At 41.1% G+C, this 13,650-nt stretch overlaps 1 protein-coding gene across 6 annotated transcripts in view; it reads left to right on the plus strand.

The window, feature by feature from the left end:
• Positions 1–13,650, plus strand: part of dock4b (dedicator of cytokinesis 4b) — a 166,532-nt gene that overhangs the window by 38,253 nt on the left and 114,629 nt on the right. For all 6 annotated transcript variants that reach the window (XM_050036421.1, XM_050036425.1, XM_050036423.1 and 3 more), the window contains exons 2-6: positions 2,858–2,941; positions 7,234–7,274; positions 9,773–9,828; positions 9,903–9,999; positions 10,580–10,728. In XM_050036421.1, coding sequence (XP_049892378.1) covers positions 2,858–2,941; positions 7,234–7,274; positions 9,773–9,828; positions 9,903–9,999; positions 10,580–10,728 — 427 coding nt within the window. The remainder of the gene's footprint in view (positions 1–2,857; positions 2,942–7,233; positions 7,275–9,772; positions 9,829–9,902; positions 10,000–10,579; positions 10,729–13,650) is intronic.

Below are 13,650 nucleotides of genomic sequence, written 5' to 3' on the forward strand. Positions count from 1 at the left end.
CTGGTTGAAGAGCTGTCAACTGACGCTCACTGCTGATGGCTATTACACTCTGACAGCACAAAGTACCATTTACTGCTAATGGACCATCAGCGTCTCTCTGTTCTGACTTATTCTACGTTATCTTCCACACTTTATTTCAATATTGCTTCAAAAAATGTACAAACTAAAAGCTCAACACAATGTGTTCATTATATCATTATCTCAAAACAGTATCCAAACTCATTTGATTAAGAATTCTCCATTTCTTGACAGTGTTTCCAGTTCTCTGTGCTTGCTTTGCTTGATGTTAAACTTTGCCTTTACATGCATAATTTCTCTCTTTTTCTCCGTACTTCTCCTTAAAGGCGTACTCTGCGATTTTAGTATGGCATTTCGTTAAGGCAGGGGGACTCACAAAAAACAGATTACAAAAAAAGGTGCTACAGATGCTGACATATCTTGTTTTCTTGTTCCTTCTGTGGTTCAAGCCTGAAAAACCCTGGATCACTTCCTCAAAATGCAGCTCTATTAGTTCCTATTATCAGATCCACCATACCTGTTGAATAGCCACATCTTGCAACCTCACAAGCACAGTTTGTAACAGAGGCTTTCTGTTGAAGGGTATGTAGACTCGAAATGAAACAGTGGTTTCTTGGTAGAAATGAAAAACGATCCAAATGATCCAATAAGCGCCACAGGGGGAATTATTTTCAAGCGTTGTCAAGCAGTGCGCCAGAACCATTTAGGAGTATTAACAACAATAGCAACTGCTATAGATAGTTAAGATCTAAGCGTCTTCTCAGTATTGCCTGACATTGTGGTTTGTTTTACCTCACTCCGCTTCACTTTTATAATCCCAGCAAACCAGGTATGTTGGCATGGTTAAGCCTCAGTGTGGACTTCAAATGATGTTAGATTCAGGCAGATATGTTGGTCGCTAGTGATTGTTAAGAGAATATCAATGCCAAACTGAAAACGGAAACAGAGTGTAACAAGGTAATAGTTGTGTCTGATATCAGGTAAATCACCAGAGGTTATTTTTGTCAGGTGCCTCTCGCGTAAAGGTGCTTGTTTTTGCCATTGACAGGCTCAGATTTTTATTATAAGTGTCTGACATCATTACGGAAAGAACCCTACAGAGAAACAAAACATTTTTCTTTACTTTTTGATTGATCCGGTCTGTTTGTTGTGACCAAGTCTTGCTCAAAGAGAAGTCTTGATTTGAAGTCCTGAAAGTTGAGTAGTTGCAGGAAACAATAACAAACAGACCTGATCAAGTGAAAGGTAAAGTCAGATGTTTTATTTCTCTGTAGGGTCCTTTCCATAATGTTATCAGACACTTATACTAACAATCAGAGCCTGTCAGTGGCAAAAACAATCACTTTGGTTCAGGCTGGGTATCATTTAAGAAATTACGATGCTAGTACCCTTACAGAGATCTTGATACCAGTGGAGAACTGCATTTGATACCTACATCATTCGTGTGAATGGAAGCATTCATTTGCTTGTAGACAGGGGCGTAGGACGAAATTATCCATAGATGAAGGAAAGAGAATTCCCGCACACTGTTCTAACGTCAGGTGAAGTTCATCTGATGAAGGTCTGATGACCGAAATGTTGTTTGCTAAATAAAGTTTATTGCAACTTATAAGACAGTGTGTGGGAATTCTCTTTCCTACAGCATTCAGTAGTGTAAAAATGTCACCAGGCATGTAGCATAGCCAAACATTTTGGTAGTGTCTCGGCACGCTGAACTGCCAACTACTGACTTCACCAAACCACAGACTGTTTGGGTTGTAGCTGCTGAAGACGTGGTGATTGGCTGGGAGCAAAACCATACAAATAGTCATGTTTTTCTCGATCTGGGTACAAAAAAGATGGAATGCAGGTATCGTTTGACCGAAGAAAGTTATAAAGTACTGATACCCATCCCTACTTTAAGGGGACGGACATTGAATGTGTGCTATTGCCCCAAAGATTTACATTGCAGGCCATTTCACAGAGCTCTGCTGGCTGCGGCGCTCTTGCTCATTTCCCGACCATTTTCAAAAATTATTGTTCTCAGTAGTCATTTCAACACAAAAACATGGAAAAATCCAGTCCAGGCTGAAAAATACAGAAGCTTCTCATAAAGTCCATCCCTACATCTGCTCTCCATCTGTTTTGATTCGATTTGGAAAGTAAAAAACATGTCTGAATATTTGACCCCTGGAGGATAACACAATTCCTTTGCCCTTGTACGTCCACTCTCAAAGCTTTCATCATATAAACAGTATCAGTAAGGGGCCGTGTCAGATCTGTAGAACTTGGTAGAGATGTTATTTTACCACCTGTACGTGTCTCTGAGGTCGCCCGCTGGGTAGTCTCTCAGTAGGGAAAGAAATCACTACGGTAAACAGTCCAAGGTGAAGCAAAACACAGGCTGCTCCTTCTATCTGTGCATCATGCAAAATGATTTATGACCCCTGAGTGTTGAAGACTGAGTGGGTGGTGTGTTGCATTACTGCAAATGTGCCCATGTTCAGGTTGCTGTAACCGTCCTTCCAGACCTTCCGAAAATCAATGTTTCCATTCTTTCTCTTTATGCATGCATTTCAATTTTTTGTATGACACAGAATGTATTTATGTAAGTTTGTTTTGCGTATTACTATTTTGAGTTTGAGCAGAAATACAGAGATGTTTTATTATTTATATAAGCTTTGATTTTATTTCACCTACACAGATTATCGATCGCACCTCCTCTCTCTTTGTGATACTTCTTCAGCCTTTTGTTTCGTACGGCTTTGCTCATGTCTTTGAACCTTTTTCCAACTCTGCATAACTAAGCTCAAATGTTAAAATAATTCATGTGGGTGTCTGTGTCTCTTTTTCCCTTCAGTGCTGGCCAGTTTCCGAGGGACTGTTCAGCATGGCCTCCCGCTGGAAATCGGAGACACGGTGCAGATCCTGGAGAAATGTGAAGGTACGGTGCACATGGTACACAGTTAACAAGTGTGAATTATTTCCAAATTAGCTGCTTTCTGTGAGAATGAATCAAACAGAATAGCACGTGTCAGGAAAACAATTGCTTTTGCTTGAGTAGTGAAGCGAACACATGCACTGGAACACTTCCTCTTTTCATTTCATTTATACATCATGTAAATCCACTTGAAAGCTGTTACTCTTGGATTTACCTTATTAAATCTGTCACAAATAATTGGTAAACGCATGCACACACTCTCATACTGGTGCACATATTTATGCATGCAACCATAAACAGGTCCACAAACACACATTACTGCAGTGATTTGCACAACCACACACACACATGCAAGGACGCTTAGATTTGTTGGTTGATCAAGTAAAGAAGATAACCTGCGGAATATCAAACTTCTCATGTATTTTTTGAGGGAAGTCAGTGTGCAGTGAGTGCACGAATTGAGCAGCATCGTGTCTGTGATGACTGCCTGTGGAAATTCATGTTTGCTACTGTTTCCTGCACCACAGACTGGCTGCTTTTCCCGCCTTCCTGCCCACGCTGAGTCTGTTTTTCTCCTCTACTTGCTCTCTCTGCAACGCTGTCACTTTTGCAGTCTGTAATATGATTTTCATCCTCTTTTTTGCTCTGTATTCTCTTTCTCCGCCTCTGTTTTAATTACCAGAATGATATGAAATCATCTAACTACAGCCAAGCCACACTCTTATGCACACCTTAACACAAATAAACAGCCACGCACAAACGCATACACACCTCCCTCTTCCGGAGCTCACTTCCTGTTGGGAGGCACGCTCGCGCAGAGAGAGTCAGCCAGTCAGCCAGTCAAGCAGTCAGTCGTGCAGCCAGTCATCCAGCCAGCCAAAGGGGTTGTGATATTGCGGTAAAAGGCCCAGAGGAAGTAGACAATAGCACAGCCAGTGGAATGCTTGGCCCAAATGGGAGGAACAAAATCAAAATCCTGCCAGCAGCGAGGAGGCTGAGAGACGGGCTGCTGACAGCGGAGGAGACAGACTAATGGGTCTGCCTCATGTTGATACTGTTGACACTTCAAAACACAGGAGCTTATCGCGTGGAAGTGTCTTTGCTGACATGTGGCTCCTGTCTGTGAAGGCACCGCCTCAGTAATTGATTTTTGACTCGGCACGTCAGTGGCTCTTTTTTGAACTTTTGTTAAGTTCCTGACAGCAGTGAATACATTTGCAGTGTACAGTTTGTAGTTGAAATGATGTGAAACAGCGGCTCCCAACCTGTTTAATCTAATGTGCACCCACAGCTCTATCAGATGAGCCCAAGTACCCCATCATAGACACTTAATGTGTCATGTTCCACATCTCAAATGATTTTACAGTGGACGTTAGTTAAACTCACATAAAAGTGGATATTGTTACAGTAACGTTCAGGGCTTAACCGTCTTTTTTTTTTTTTTTTTTTTATATTTGAAGCTTCTATTAAAGTTTTTTGAATGAAGCTTTAAATGTCTGTGGTCATATTTTATTTAAAAAATCCTTGAACAAAATCCTCAGTTTGAGTAAAGTTATTCATTAAATAAAATGGGTCTCTTTTTTTTTAATTAAATCAACTTTGTTTAATCAGTAAATGTAATATATGGTGCTGTTAGATTGTTGTTAGACCGCCCTGTTAATACAGGCGCATGCCTACCTTAGCATTTTTCCACTAACATGGAACTGGTTATGTTCCGGTTACCTAATTTTGAACTGTTATGAAGCATTTCGACCAAAATAAATTGGTTCAGAACCTGAAAAGTTGTTTCTCAGCTGGAGCCAAAAAATAGCAAGTGGTCCTTGAGCTGAAGTACAAAATATGACGACACCAGTGAATGTGTCATATTCAGTAGGTTGGAAAGAGAGGATGGAGAAGGCGACAATGGAGAAGTCAAGTAGGAAACTGTCAGAAAACAAAACAACGTGCAGTGGTCTCATTATTAGTTGGTCCATGCTTGTTTTTTGAGTAAAAACAAATGTCTTTAATAACAGAACAAAAGTTCGCAATTAACCAGTGTAATCCGCGATATTGCTACTACTGTTTACTTATGTTGTGCATCAGCAAGGCATCCCATTGATGACTCATTCTTGATTACAATGATTCTGCTCAAACCTGGGGCGGCACGGTGGTGTAGTAGCTAGTACTGTCGCCTCACAGCAAGAGGGTTCCTGGTTCATTAGGGAGCCCCTCTGTGTGGAGTTTGCATGTTCTCCCGATGTCAGCGTGGGTTTTCTCCGAGTACTCCAGCTTCCTCCCACAGTCCAAAGACATGCAGGTTAACTGGTGACTCTAAATTGGCCGTAGGCGTGAATGTGAGCGTGAATGGTTGTCTGCCTCTATGAGTCAGCCCTGTGATAGTCTGGCGACCTGTCCAGGGTGTACCCTGCCTCTCGCCCAATGTCAGCTGGGATAGGCTTTGGATAGTTTTGTACATCAACAAACATGAATCAAAGCAGAATATTTTATCACATGAAAACATATTGAGAGTCTTGGGAATGACTTCATTTTTCTTTTTTCAATAAATGTTGACTTTTGGACTTTACAATGCTCTGAAGTTATTAGAAATGTTTGGATAGCACCACTCAGAAACAGTCTTTCGCAGCCACCGCTGGAATCTAGTTTTACAAATAATAGAATACTAATAATGATAGTGTAGCCTAAAACTTATCTGAAACTGCGCAAAAATACAGGGTTTAAACAGGATGAATAAACATGCAACAACAAAAAAAATGTGCACAACATTTGAACATTGATTTAGAATTTGAATGTGAATATTGTGAATGAAGTTTTGAACTGTTCGGTACAGCCCTAGTCATTTTTCCATACAGATGAACTATCAAAGTTTAACTCGGTTTGGTAAAGTCTGAATTTATGCCACTACAGAAGTGGCACAAGATTTTTATTTGTTGCCACAAGCTGACTATTTTAACTTCTTTGCTTGCTTGTTAACAAGTTTTTTTCACATTCTCTATCACAACACAAGGAGTTGAGTTGTTACAACTGGTTCAGGTTAGTGGGAGGTGTGCACTGTGCAGTGATTTGTAGCACGTTGCTTACTTGTTACTATGACAATAAATTTAGTAAATATCAGCATTATGTTTTCAGTCTGCACATACCTCCTTGCAAATGCAGAGATAGCCCTGGTTGGGAGTCAAACATTGATCAGTTATCACATACTATCTGAAACAGATGTGTTGCTTTCATATAACTTTACAAAAAGCTGTCCCAGTACTTGACCTCGGCTACTGAAAAAATGACTCATCTAGGAAACACTGAGCATGTGTTCCACAGTGCACACCAGACAAATTACTCAATGCTATTCTGACCATGCGTGCCTGAAACAAACCAGGGAGAAAATACTACCTAAGTCACAGATGCTCTGGCGAAACCCAACAGCGATTAGAATAATCTAATACATTTACATTTGAGCTATTTAGCTAATGCTCTTATCTGGAGGGACTTACAATGACTGCAACAGTGGAATGAGCTTAAATCGTCAGTTTGGAAAAGAGCATCAGCTCAAAGCCTCCGATATAAAGGTATTAGATTGTTTCTATCAGGGCTGGGATTTGCAAAAAGCATCAAGCAGATTCTAATTTGGCTTGAGCCCAGATTGGAGTGTGTAATGGTGTGAGGAGAAGAGCGTGAGCGTTTGCAAGCCGCAGCTTTTTCACCTCTTTCTCCGCCTCTGCTTTCTTTCACACCTGCTGGTCAAGTCATAGTGAGGTTTACGGGGTTTCTTTTTTGAGTGCTGCTTTGTTTTGCAGGTTTCCTCCCTTCACTCTGCTGTGCATTAGCCTGTGGTCACTGCAAACACAGGTTGTGGAAAAAAATAGAAGTTACTTTGTACCGCAATGCTCCTGAGTGCTTCTGTGACATATGAGAAAATCTAAACTGGCACGATGACATTTTTATTGGCAGCGGAAAGTTATTCAGTTGGCAGTGAGATACCCAGTCAGCAATCCATTTGTGTCTCAGTCCACTTTTCACATGACACTGAATTGGAATAAAAATAAATGTCTGTTGGGCTTGTTATGAATTTTTTTGTGCATACAGCTGTCAGACGGATTGGATCACTGTCGTTAAATCACACACACAACCTCTCTCTCACATGGACACATGCATCTCCTCCCCTATCCTCCTATTATTAGATTTATATATTCCATATATCTCTCGCTCCTCTCCTCCCTGCAGTTTAGGCCAGATATAAAGATTTCAAGGTGCTTTATTCACAGTGACATGCTGGAAATTAAAACGCTGCTTTGTCTCTGCAGGCTGGTACCGAGGATTCATCCTGAAGAATCCAAATGTCAAGGTGAGACCATTTTTTTTTTGGGTGTGTATTTAGGTTGCTTAATAGTCATTTGTGCCCTCACTTAACCCCCTCTGCTTTTTATTGAACGCTGTGTCAAGAGCAGCGATGTCATATTTGCGAGTGTCCCCTAGGCTTATCATTGTTAGCTGCTGCTAGCTGTGTCATCAGCTGCATTTTTACTGTAGTCATAGTGGTGCCAGTTCTGTTTAGTTTTAAAGGCCCTACGCACCATTGTCATATCCACACAGGTGTTTGCATTATTTTGCCTGATTAGAGCTCTATGTAGCACTGTGTTGGTGCGTGCAGGTGGTACCCTCACTCAGTGCCCTTACACTCCTTTTAGTTTTGTTACACCAGTTCGAGTGGGACCACTTTACTGGCCCTATCTTACACCAAGCGCAAAGTGACACACTGTAATTTCTAGTGTCAGATTTATGCAGTTGTCAAATTATGTAAGTAGCAAATGTACTTGCATCCATCCAGGGGCATATAGGTCTTAAATGAAGTGTGGTCAGGTGCATTGTGGGCCCATTTCAATCGTGAGGCAGCAGAAAGCATTGCACTATTACTGACACAAACTTGGTCCAAAGTCATAATGTAGCAGTATTTTCCTGCTATTTGAAGGGTGCATTGGTCAGATAGCAAGATGCACCTACATAGGGACACGTAGATAGGTGGTGAAATAACACATTGTCAAAGAGGGAAGTATTAATAACATTCTCTAAAATGTGAACATAGCAGAGAGCAGAGCAGAGCTATCGACATACTCGCTGTGCATAAATATGCAAAGGAGCAGCATAACTTCATTTATTATTTCAGAAGCTAAAAGTCAAATTTTAAGCTCTTACTCCATCACTCTCAGCAGAACACTGCTTGCGTCTCCAATTTGCAAGTCCACCATGTAAATAGCAGGCACACCTGGCTTTAAAGGGAATGGGAGATGATGCTCTGATATGTTGAATTCATGATATGCCCAAAACACACCTGTAATTAATGAAGGAGCTAAATACAACCTCTTTGCCCCTTGTGCCTTACTTTGTACCCAGATTATGCGCCGTTTAACTAGCAAAAGTGGAGTTGGAGTTGCCCTAGATGCACTTGGACCATGCACTTTACTCCATGTGCTACAAACTGTTTAAACAGAGCCCCGAAACCTTTTTCATGACAGATATCATGATGTGACATAGCAGGAAATGGAATAATGGCTGTGCTCCTTCCAGTCAGGTTCGTCAGTTTAAGCGCCCTGCTGTTGTGCGTGATGGCCTACTGGCCTGGCTTATGAGAACCGTTAAAAAGAATGGAACGAAAGTTAGTGTTATTAATTACGCTTGCTTTTTAAAGGTTATGACAGTTCAGAATAACTGCAATGAAGAAAGTCTATTAGTAAAAAAACATACAAAAAGTCAAGTAGATGACAGCTTTTGCATCTAAAATTCAATCTATTTGACAGTGAGTCTTCGTCTGCGTATAGTTTGATAATGAAAACCCTGTGCTCGCGACTGGCTTGGCTTGGTTTGGTTTAATTTGGTCCATCAGCCCAGCGCAGCAGGGATTTACGTCTCTATTACAACAGGGCTACCCGCTTAAAGCTGTGTGTCTTTAGCTGAAGACGGCTTGTCTAGAATGATGATGTTTAAAAGCAGCAGGCTGATCCACAGTTAAGTCCCCTAGTGCTTCTGCTGCAAGTATTTTCCCATCACACAGCAGGGCAGGTAAAAGAAGTTTACCTGTTGGAAGTGAGCTGTTTGCAGAGGTGTGGTGAGAGACTGTTGTCTGCTGCTCTTCATCTAACATTTCACTGTGGTGGTTTCTGTTCTTATTGTTAGACTTGGTCAGGTGTGCTTTTGGCCCTACTACAGAGAAGGTCCATCTCTGGCGCAGTTCGGTGCAGCTGGGCATGTTAAACTGACAAAGGAAAGGCAAATCAGTGGTGCATGGTATGACTTGGCCTGGCCAAAAGTGACAATGGAAAAGGCCCACAGTTAAACCAGACAAAATCATTACTGTTAATTGAGCCACATCCCATGCACAAAACACAAGGCACAAAAGACTGCTGTTAAAACAGACAGTCTGGTTGATAGTAACAGGTGTGGCTTTAAAAAGCTCTGATGCAGAAAAATATGTAATAATAAAAATCAAGTTGAGAGTAAAGTGTTAGTTGTGTGTTCAAGCGTGAGTGTGATGCATTTATTCTCAGATACTTAAACATAAGTTCGGCTTTGATCTCCCCAAGTCAGTGGGGAGCAACTTGCAGTTTATTAGTGTCAAACAGGGCGCACACACACACACAAACACACTTTTCATCTTTTTTTGTCTCCTAAATCCCAATGCTCCTTGCTTTTATCTCTTTGTCTGCTTCCCTCTCCCTCCGCTCCCCTGCTTTTAACCTACAAACACACTTTGCTCTGTATTGATTATGGGCTTAATAGCCACATATTAGAATGACTCGCTGAGCATCTGACGAACCTCTCATTAACCTGTTTATCTTCTGTCCAAAGGGGATCTTCCCATCCAGCTACATCCACTTGAAGAACGCCCACGTCAAGAATAAAGGGTAAGTAATGCAGTGTTTTTTCTCTTCTGGTATTCCTCCGGAGAGGTTTGAACTCTATTTGTGTGTGTTTGAAGGCAATTTGAGACAGTCATCCCCGTTGAAGACTCTGTCATCACAGAGATGACATCCACGTTGCGAGACTGGGGTGCCATGTGGAAACAACTCTATGTGGTAAAAATCCAACACACACACACATATCACACACACAGTTTGCATTGATTTAAATATCTCCACTGCCAAAGAGAAGCTGCCTTTTCAGGTTTCTCATGAAGGGAATTTATTTGGCCCTCGGTAATTCAAAAGACGCAAACAGTCAAACCTTTTTCATACACATTCATTAGTTGGAATGATTGTGTTTGTGGCCTATTAAGCTATCTGGGGTGCTGATTAAATTGAGCTGATGAATACTCGCAGATCAAAGTGCATAAATTTGCGGCGAAAAGCAGCAGGACACTGGAGCTAATTTGCACAAATCCATTTTAAGTCCTTCTGTCTGCTTCTCTCTGTGGGTCGCCCTGTTCCTCTCGATGTCGATTTGGCTCTCTAATGTGTGTTCTGTCACTTCGTTTTTACTTATGTTTTTGGGAGGCTCGATGCAACTGTATATTTTCGTCGTCTTATCTGTGTCTTTCCTCCATTCTGTTTCCTTTTTGTCAATTTCCCCTTCAATCACTGCCTTTGACCGGCTCACTGTGCTTCTCCACGAATGTTTTCCTCCTCCATCCCTCCTCACCGTTTCCTATTTCCGCAGAAGAATGAGGGGGATTTGTTCCACCGACTTTGGCACGTGATGAATGAAATCCTGGACCTGAGGAGGCAGGTGCTGGTGGGCCACCTCACCCATGACCGCATGAGGGACGTCAAGCAGCACATCACAGCGAGATTGGACTGGGGCAACGAGTGAGTTTATTGTTCCATCTCAAAAGACCATATCTGTGTTTGTTTTGCTGTGTTTTATGTCATTAATCATTCATCAGTTAAACTTTGCTACTAGTTTTTAGATTGATTTTCTACCCTCTGCTCAGCCATTGGATTCCATTCACTTTAAAGTGATGTATGAAAATCAAATACCAGCGACTAGAGGCTTGCTTGAGAACAGTAATCCATCACAGGGAACATTCAGTCATTTTTTTGTTGTAAAAGTTATGTTCTTATATTGCATGGTAATGTAGTTGTGAACCAGAGCCACTTTAAGTCTTGCTTTTTGGTGCAGGCAATAAAAAAGTCTGACATCAGGGATTTGAAATGCTGTTGTTGAAGTGCAGTTTTTATTGCAAAGGCACTACCAAATTCACATCATCCTTTTTCCATCATTTATATTGGCTTTTTGTTTGTCTTCCATTAGCCTGTATCGACTGCAGGAACTTTTGAGGTGACTCAGGAATCATTTTAGCACCAAACTTTACCTGTGTTCAGACTGGAGAAACTAAAACTTCACTTCTGATGCCATTGTTTCAAAACCCATGAAAGTACCTGTCTGTTGGTGGTACTTTGGGATGATCCAGAAACTATTGAGTTTTCAGTAGTGAACATGGCTGGTTGTCGTTGCTGATTTGAAGACTTTAGAGGCTTGCTTGGCTGACATGGATTACGTTTCTGACTTCACACTTGACTTAGGGCCTGTCCCAATACCCACACTTCCCCTGGAAATACCCATTTGCACTTGGTTCAATGTTTTGGCTAGTGGTATCCCAAAACACAATTGAAGTAGTGGAAGTGGTTTCCAACACTTAAAATCCGCCCTAGATTCCAAGGAAGCCCCGACCCACACTTACAACGAAGTGGAAGATGAAATTTCCCAGAACACCTTGCTAAGTCAGCAACTTCGGCAAGTTTTGGAAAACAATTTGTTACTGTACGATCGGAATGTAGGCTATGCAAACAACAGATGGTTGGACTAGCGTAAACTCATCAGCATCTCGGTGGAACACAGTGTCAAAATATTTAAGCAAATCGACTTACCCAAACAAAATCGATCAGAACTAGAAGATGCCGTAGGCGCCTCCTGTTTTCAGCATTTCTTTTCCGTTGATTCATCAGACGGAGAAGAATAAACATAGCACATGCCACAACACAAGCACTGGAGCCGACATTTTCAAACCTGAATGACTACCGGTATCGTCGCTACTACGCGTGACGTATACCTGCATGTCAGCCACGCTGATTTGCATGAAGTGGTGTCTCATTTCTTAGGGAAAGATCTCTCCCCTAATATTTCTCACTTCCCTCATCAAGGGTTATCTCGCAAACAAGGGCACTTAATACCAAGTGTAAGATTTAAGGGGTAGAAATGGGATTGGGCCTTAGTCTTGAGACAGTTTAAGTGTTTGCATTTTTCTAGATATTGAGAAGTTGCTTTTTGTTTTTGGAATATTATTGGGTGATTTGTAGCGTAATGTGTGCAAACCTGGCAACCTGCTCGGGTGTGGCAGACAAGAACAGTGCCATGTAAAGGCCAGCTATCTTGGCGTGGCCTAGTCCAAGAAGAAAACAGTGGTATGCAAGATCTGCAATTCAAAAATAAGTGACACCACCACCACAACATCCAGCTTCATTCATCACTACAAAACCCACAAAGAAAGGTACGGTAATGGGTCTACTTAGCTAACGTATTAGCTTCTTGACTGATCAAACAACAACTTCAACAATTGTTGTTAAGGCTGAAAATAAAACTCAACTTTTCATGACCACTGTCCGTGCAACTGATTTAAATGTGGAAACTGGTTGTTGTCTTGCTTGGTTAATAGCAAGGGAATTGACTTTACTTGCTTGATTTTACCATAGTAACTTGGAACTTGCTTGTGACTTGAAGCTCAAGACTTGAGACTTTTTTGTGACTTGCCCTCACAAGGACAAAGTAAGTTGTGTTGAGTTGAGGTGAATCACAGCCTACGCATTAGAGCCCGACCGATACTGGATTTTTAGGGCCGATGCAGATGTCGATATTAGAGAGTGAAAAAAAATACAGATATTGATATATCGGCCAGCACAATCTATCTATCTATCTATCTATCTATCTATCTATCTATCTATCTATCTATCTATCTATCTATCCAATGCACTTAGTCCTGAATTTTTTCGAAAACATTTTAACATTAAACTTTGTTTTCAAAAGTGACTGGGAACTAAAAATTATAATTTTTTTACAAGCATCTTTTTCTGGATCATGTTTTGTTAAAAAAAAAAAAAAAGACTTATCGGGGCATATCGGGCAGCAAATATGCTGATACGGATACATCTGTTGAAGGTCAAGATCAGCTTAATTTTGCACAGGAACTTGTTACCACTGGTATCATTGACAGGAGGACTGGGGAAAAAATAACTACATTTCCTATTTGTTTTAATGAAGTTACAAAGTAAAGCAGAAGAGTTCTCTTTTCCCTGAATTTAAAATCTCTCATCTCACTGTGTTAAACTCAGAGGAACCATTTTCATGTAAGGTAACATGAAGCCAGCAATGGCTTTGGCTCTAAAAGCCAGCAGCCTGAAAGCAGAAAGCTGGATATTATAATGACATTTGCCATAGCAACTGTATTTAATGGGGATTGGCCTCGTCATATTCATATCTGATCCGCTTGATAAGGTCAGTATAATGACAACACAGGTCTAGCGTATCAGATTGGTGCATTGCTCATTCCTGTGGCTCCATATTCCCTTTTAAACAACTGACTGAAATCTTGAGTGTTGAAGTTTCCTTGAATGCACCACTCATGAATCATTCCCAGTCCGCATCTGCATAGCCTCATTATGACCCTGTATCTTCCACAAAATTCTAATGAATAAAATCAATCACACTTAATGTGAGTTAAAAGTCCCCAAAAG

The sequence above is a fragment of the Epinephelus moara genome, chromosome 23 (genome assembly GCF_006386435.1).
Source record: "Epinephelus moara isolate mb chromosome 23, YSFRI_EMoa_1.0, whole genome shotgun sequence".
Taxonomy (NCBI): domain Eukaryota; kingdom Metazoa; phylum Chordata; class Actinopteri; order Perciformes; family Serranidae; genus Epinephelus; species Epinephelus moara.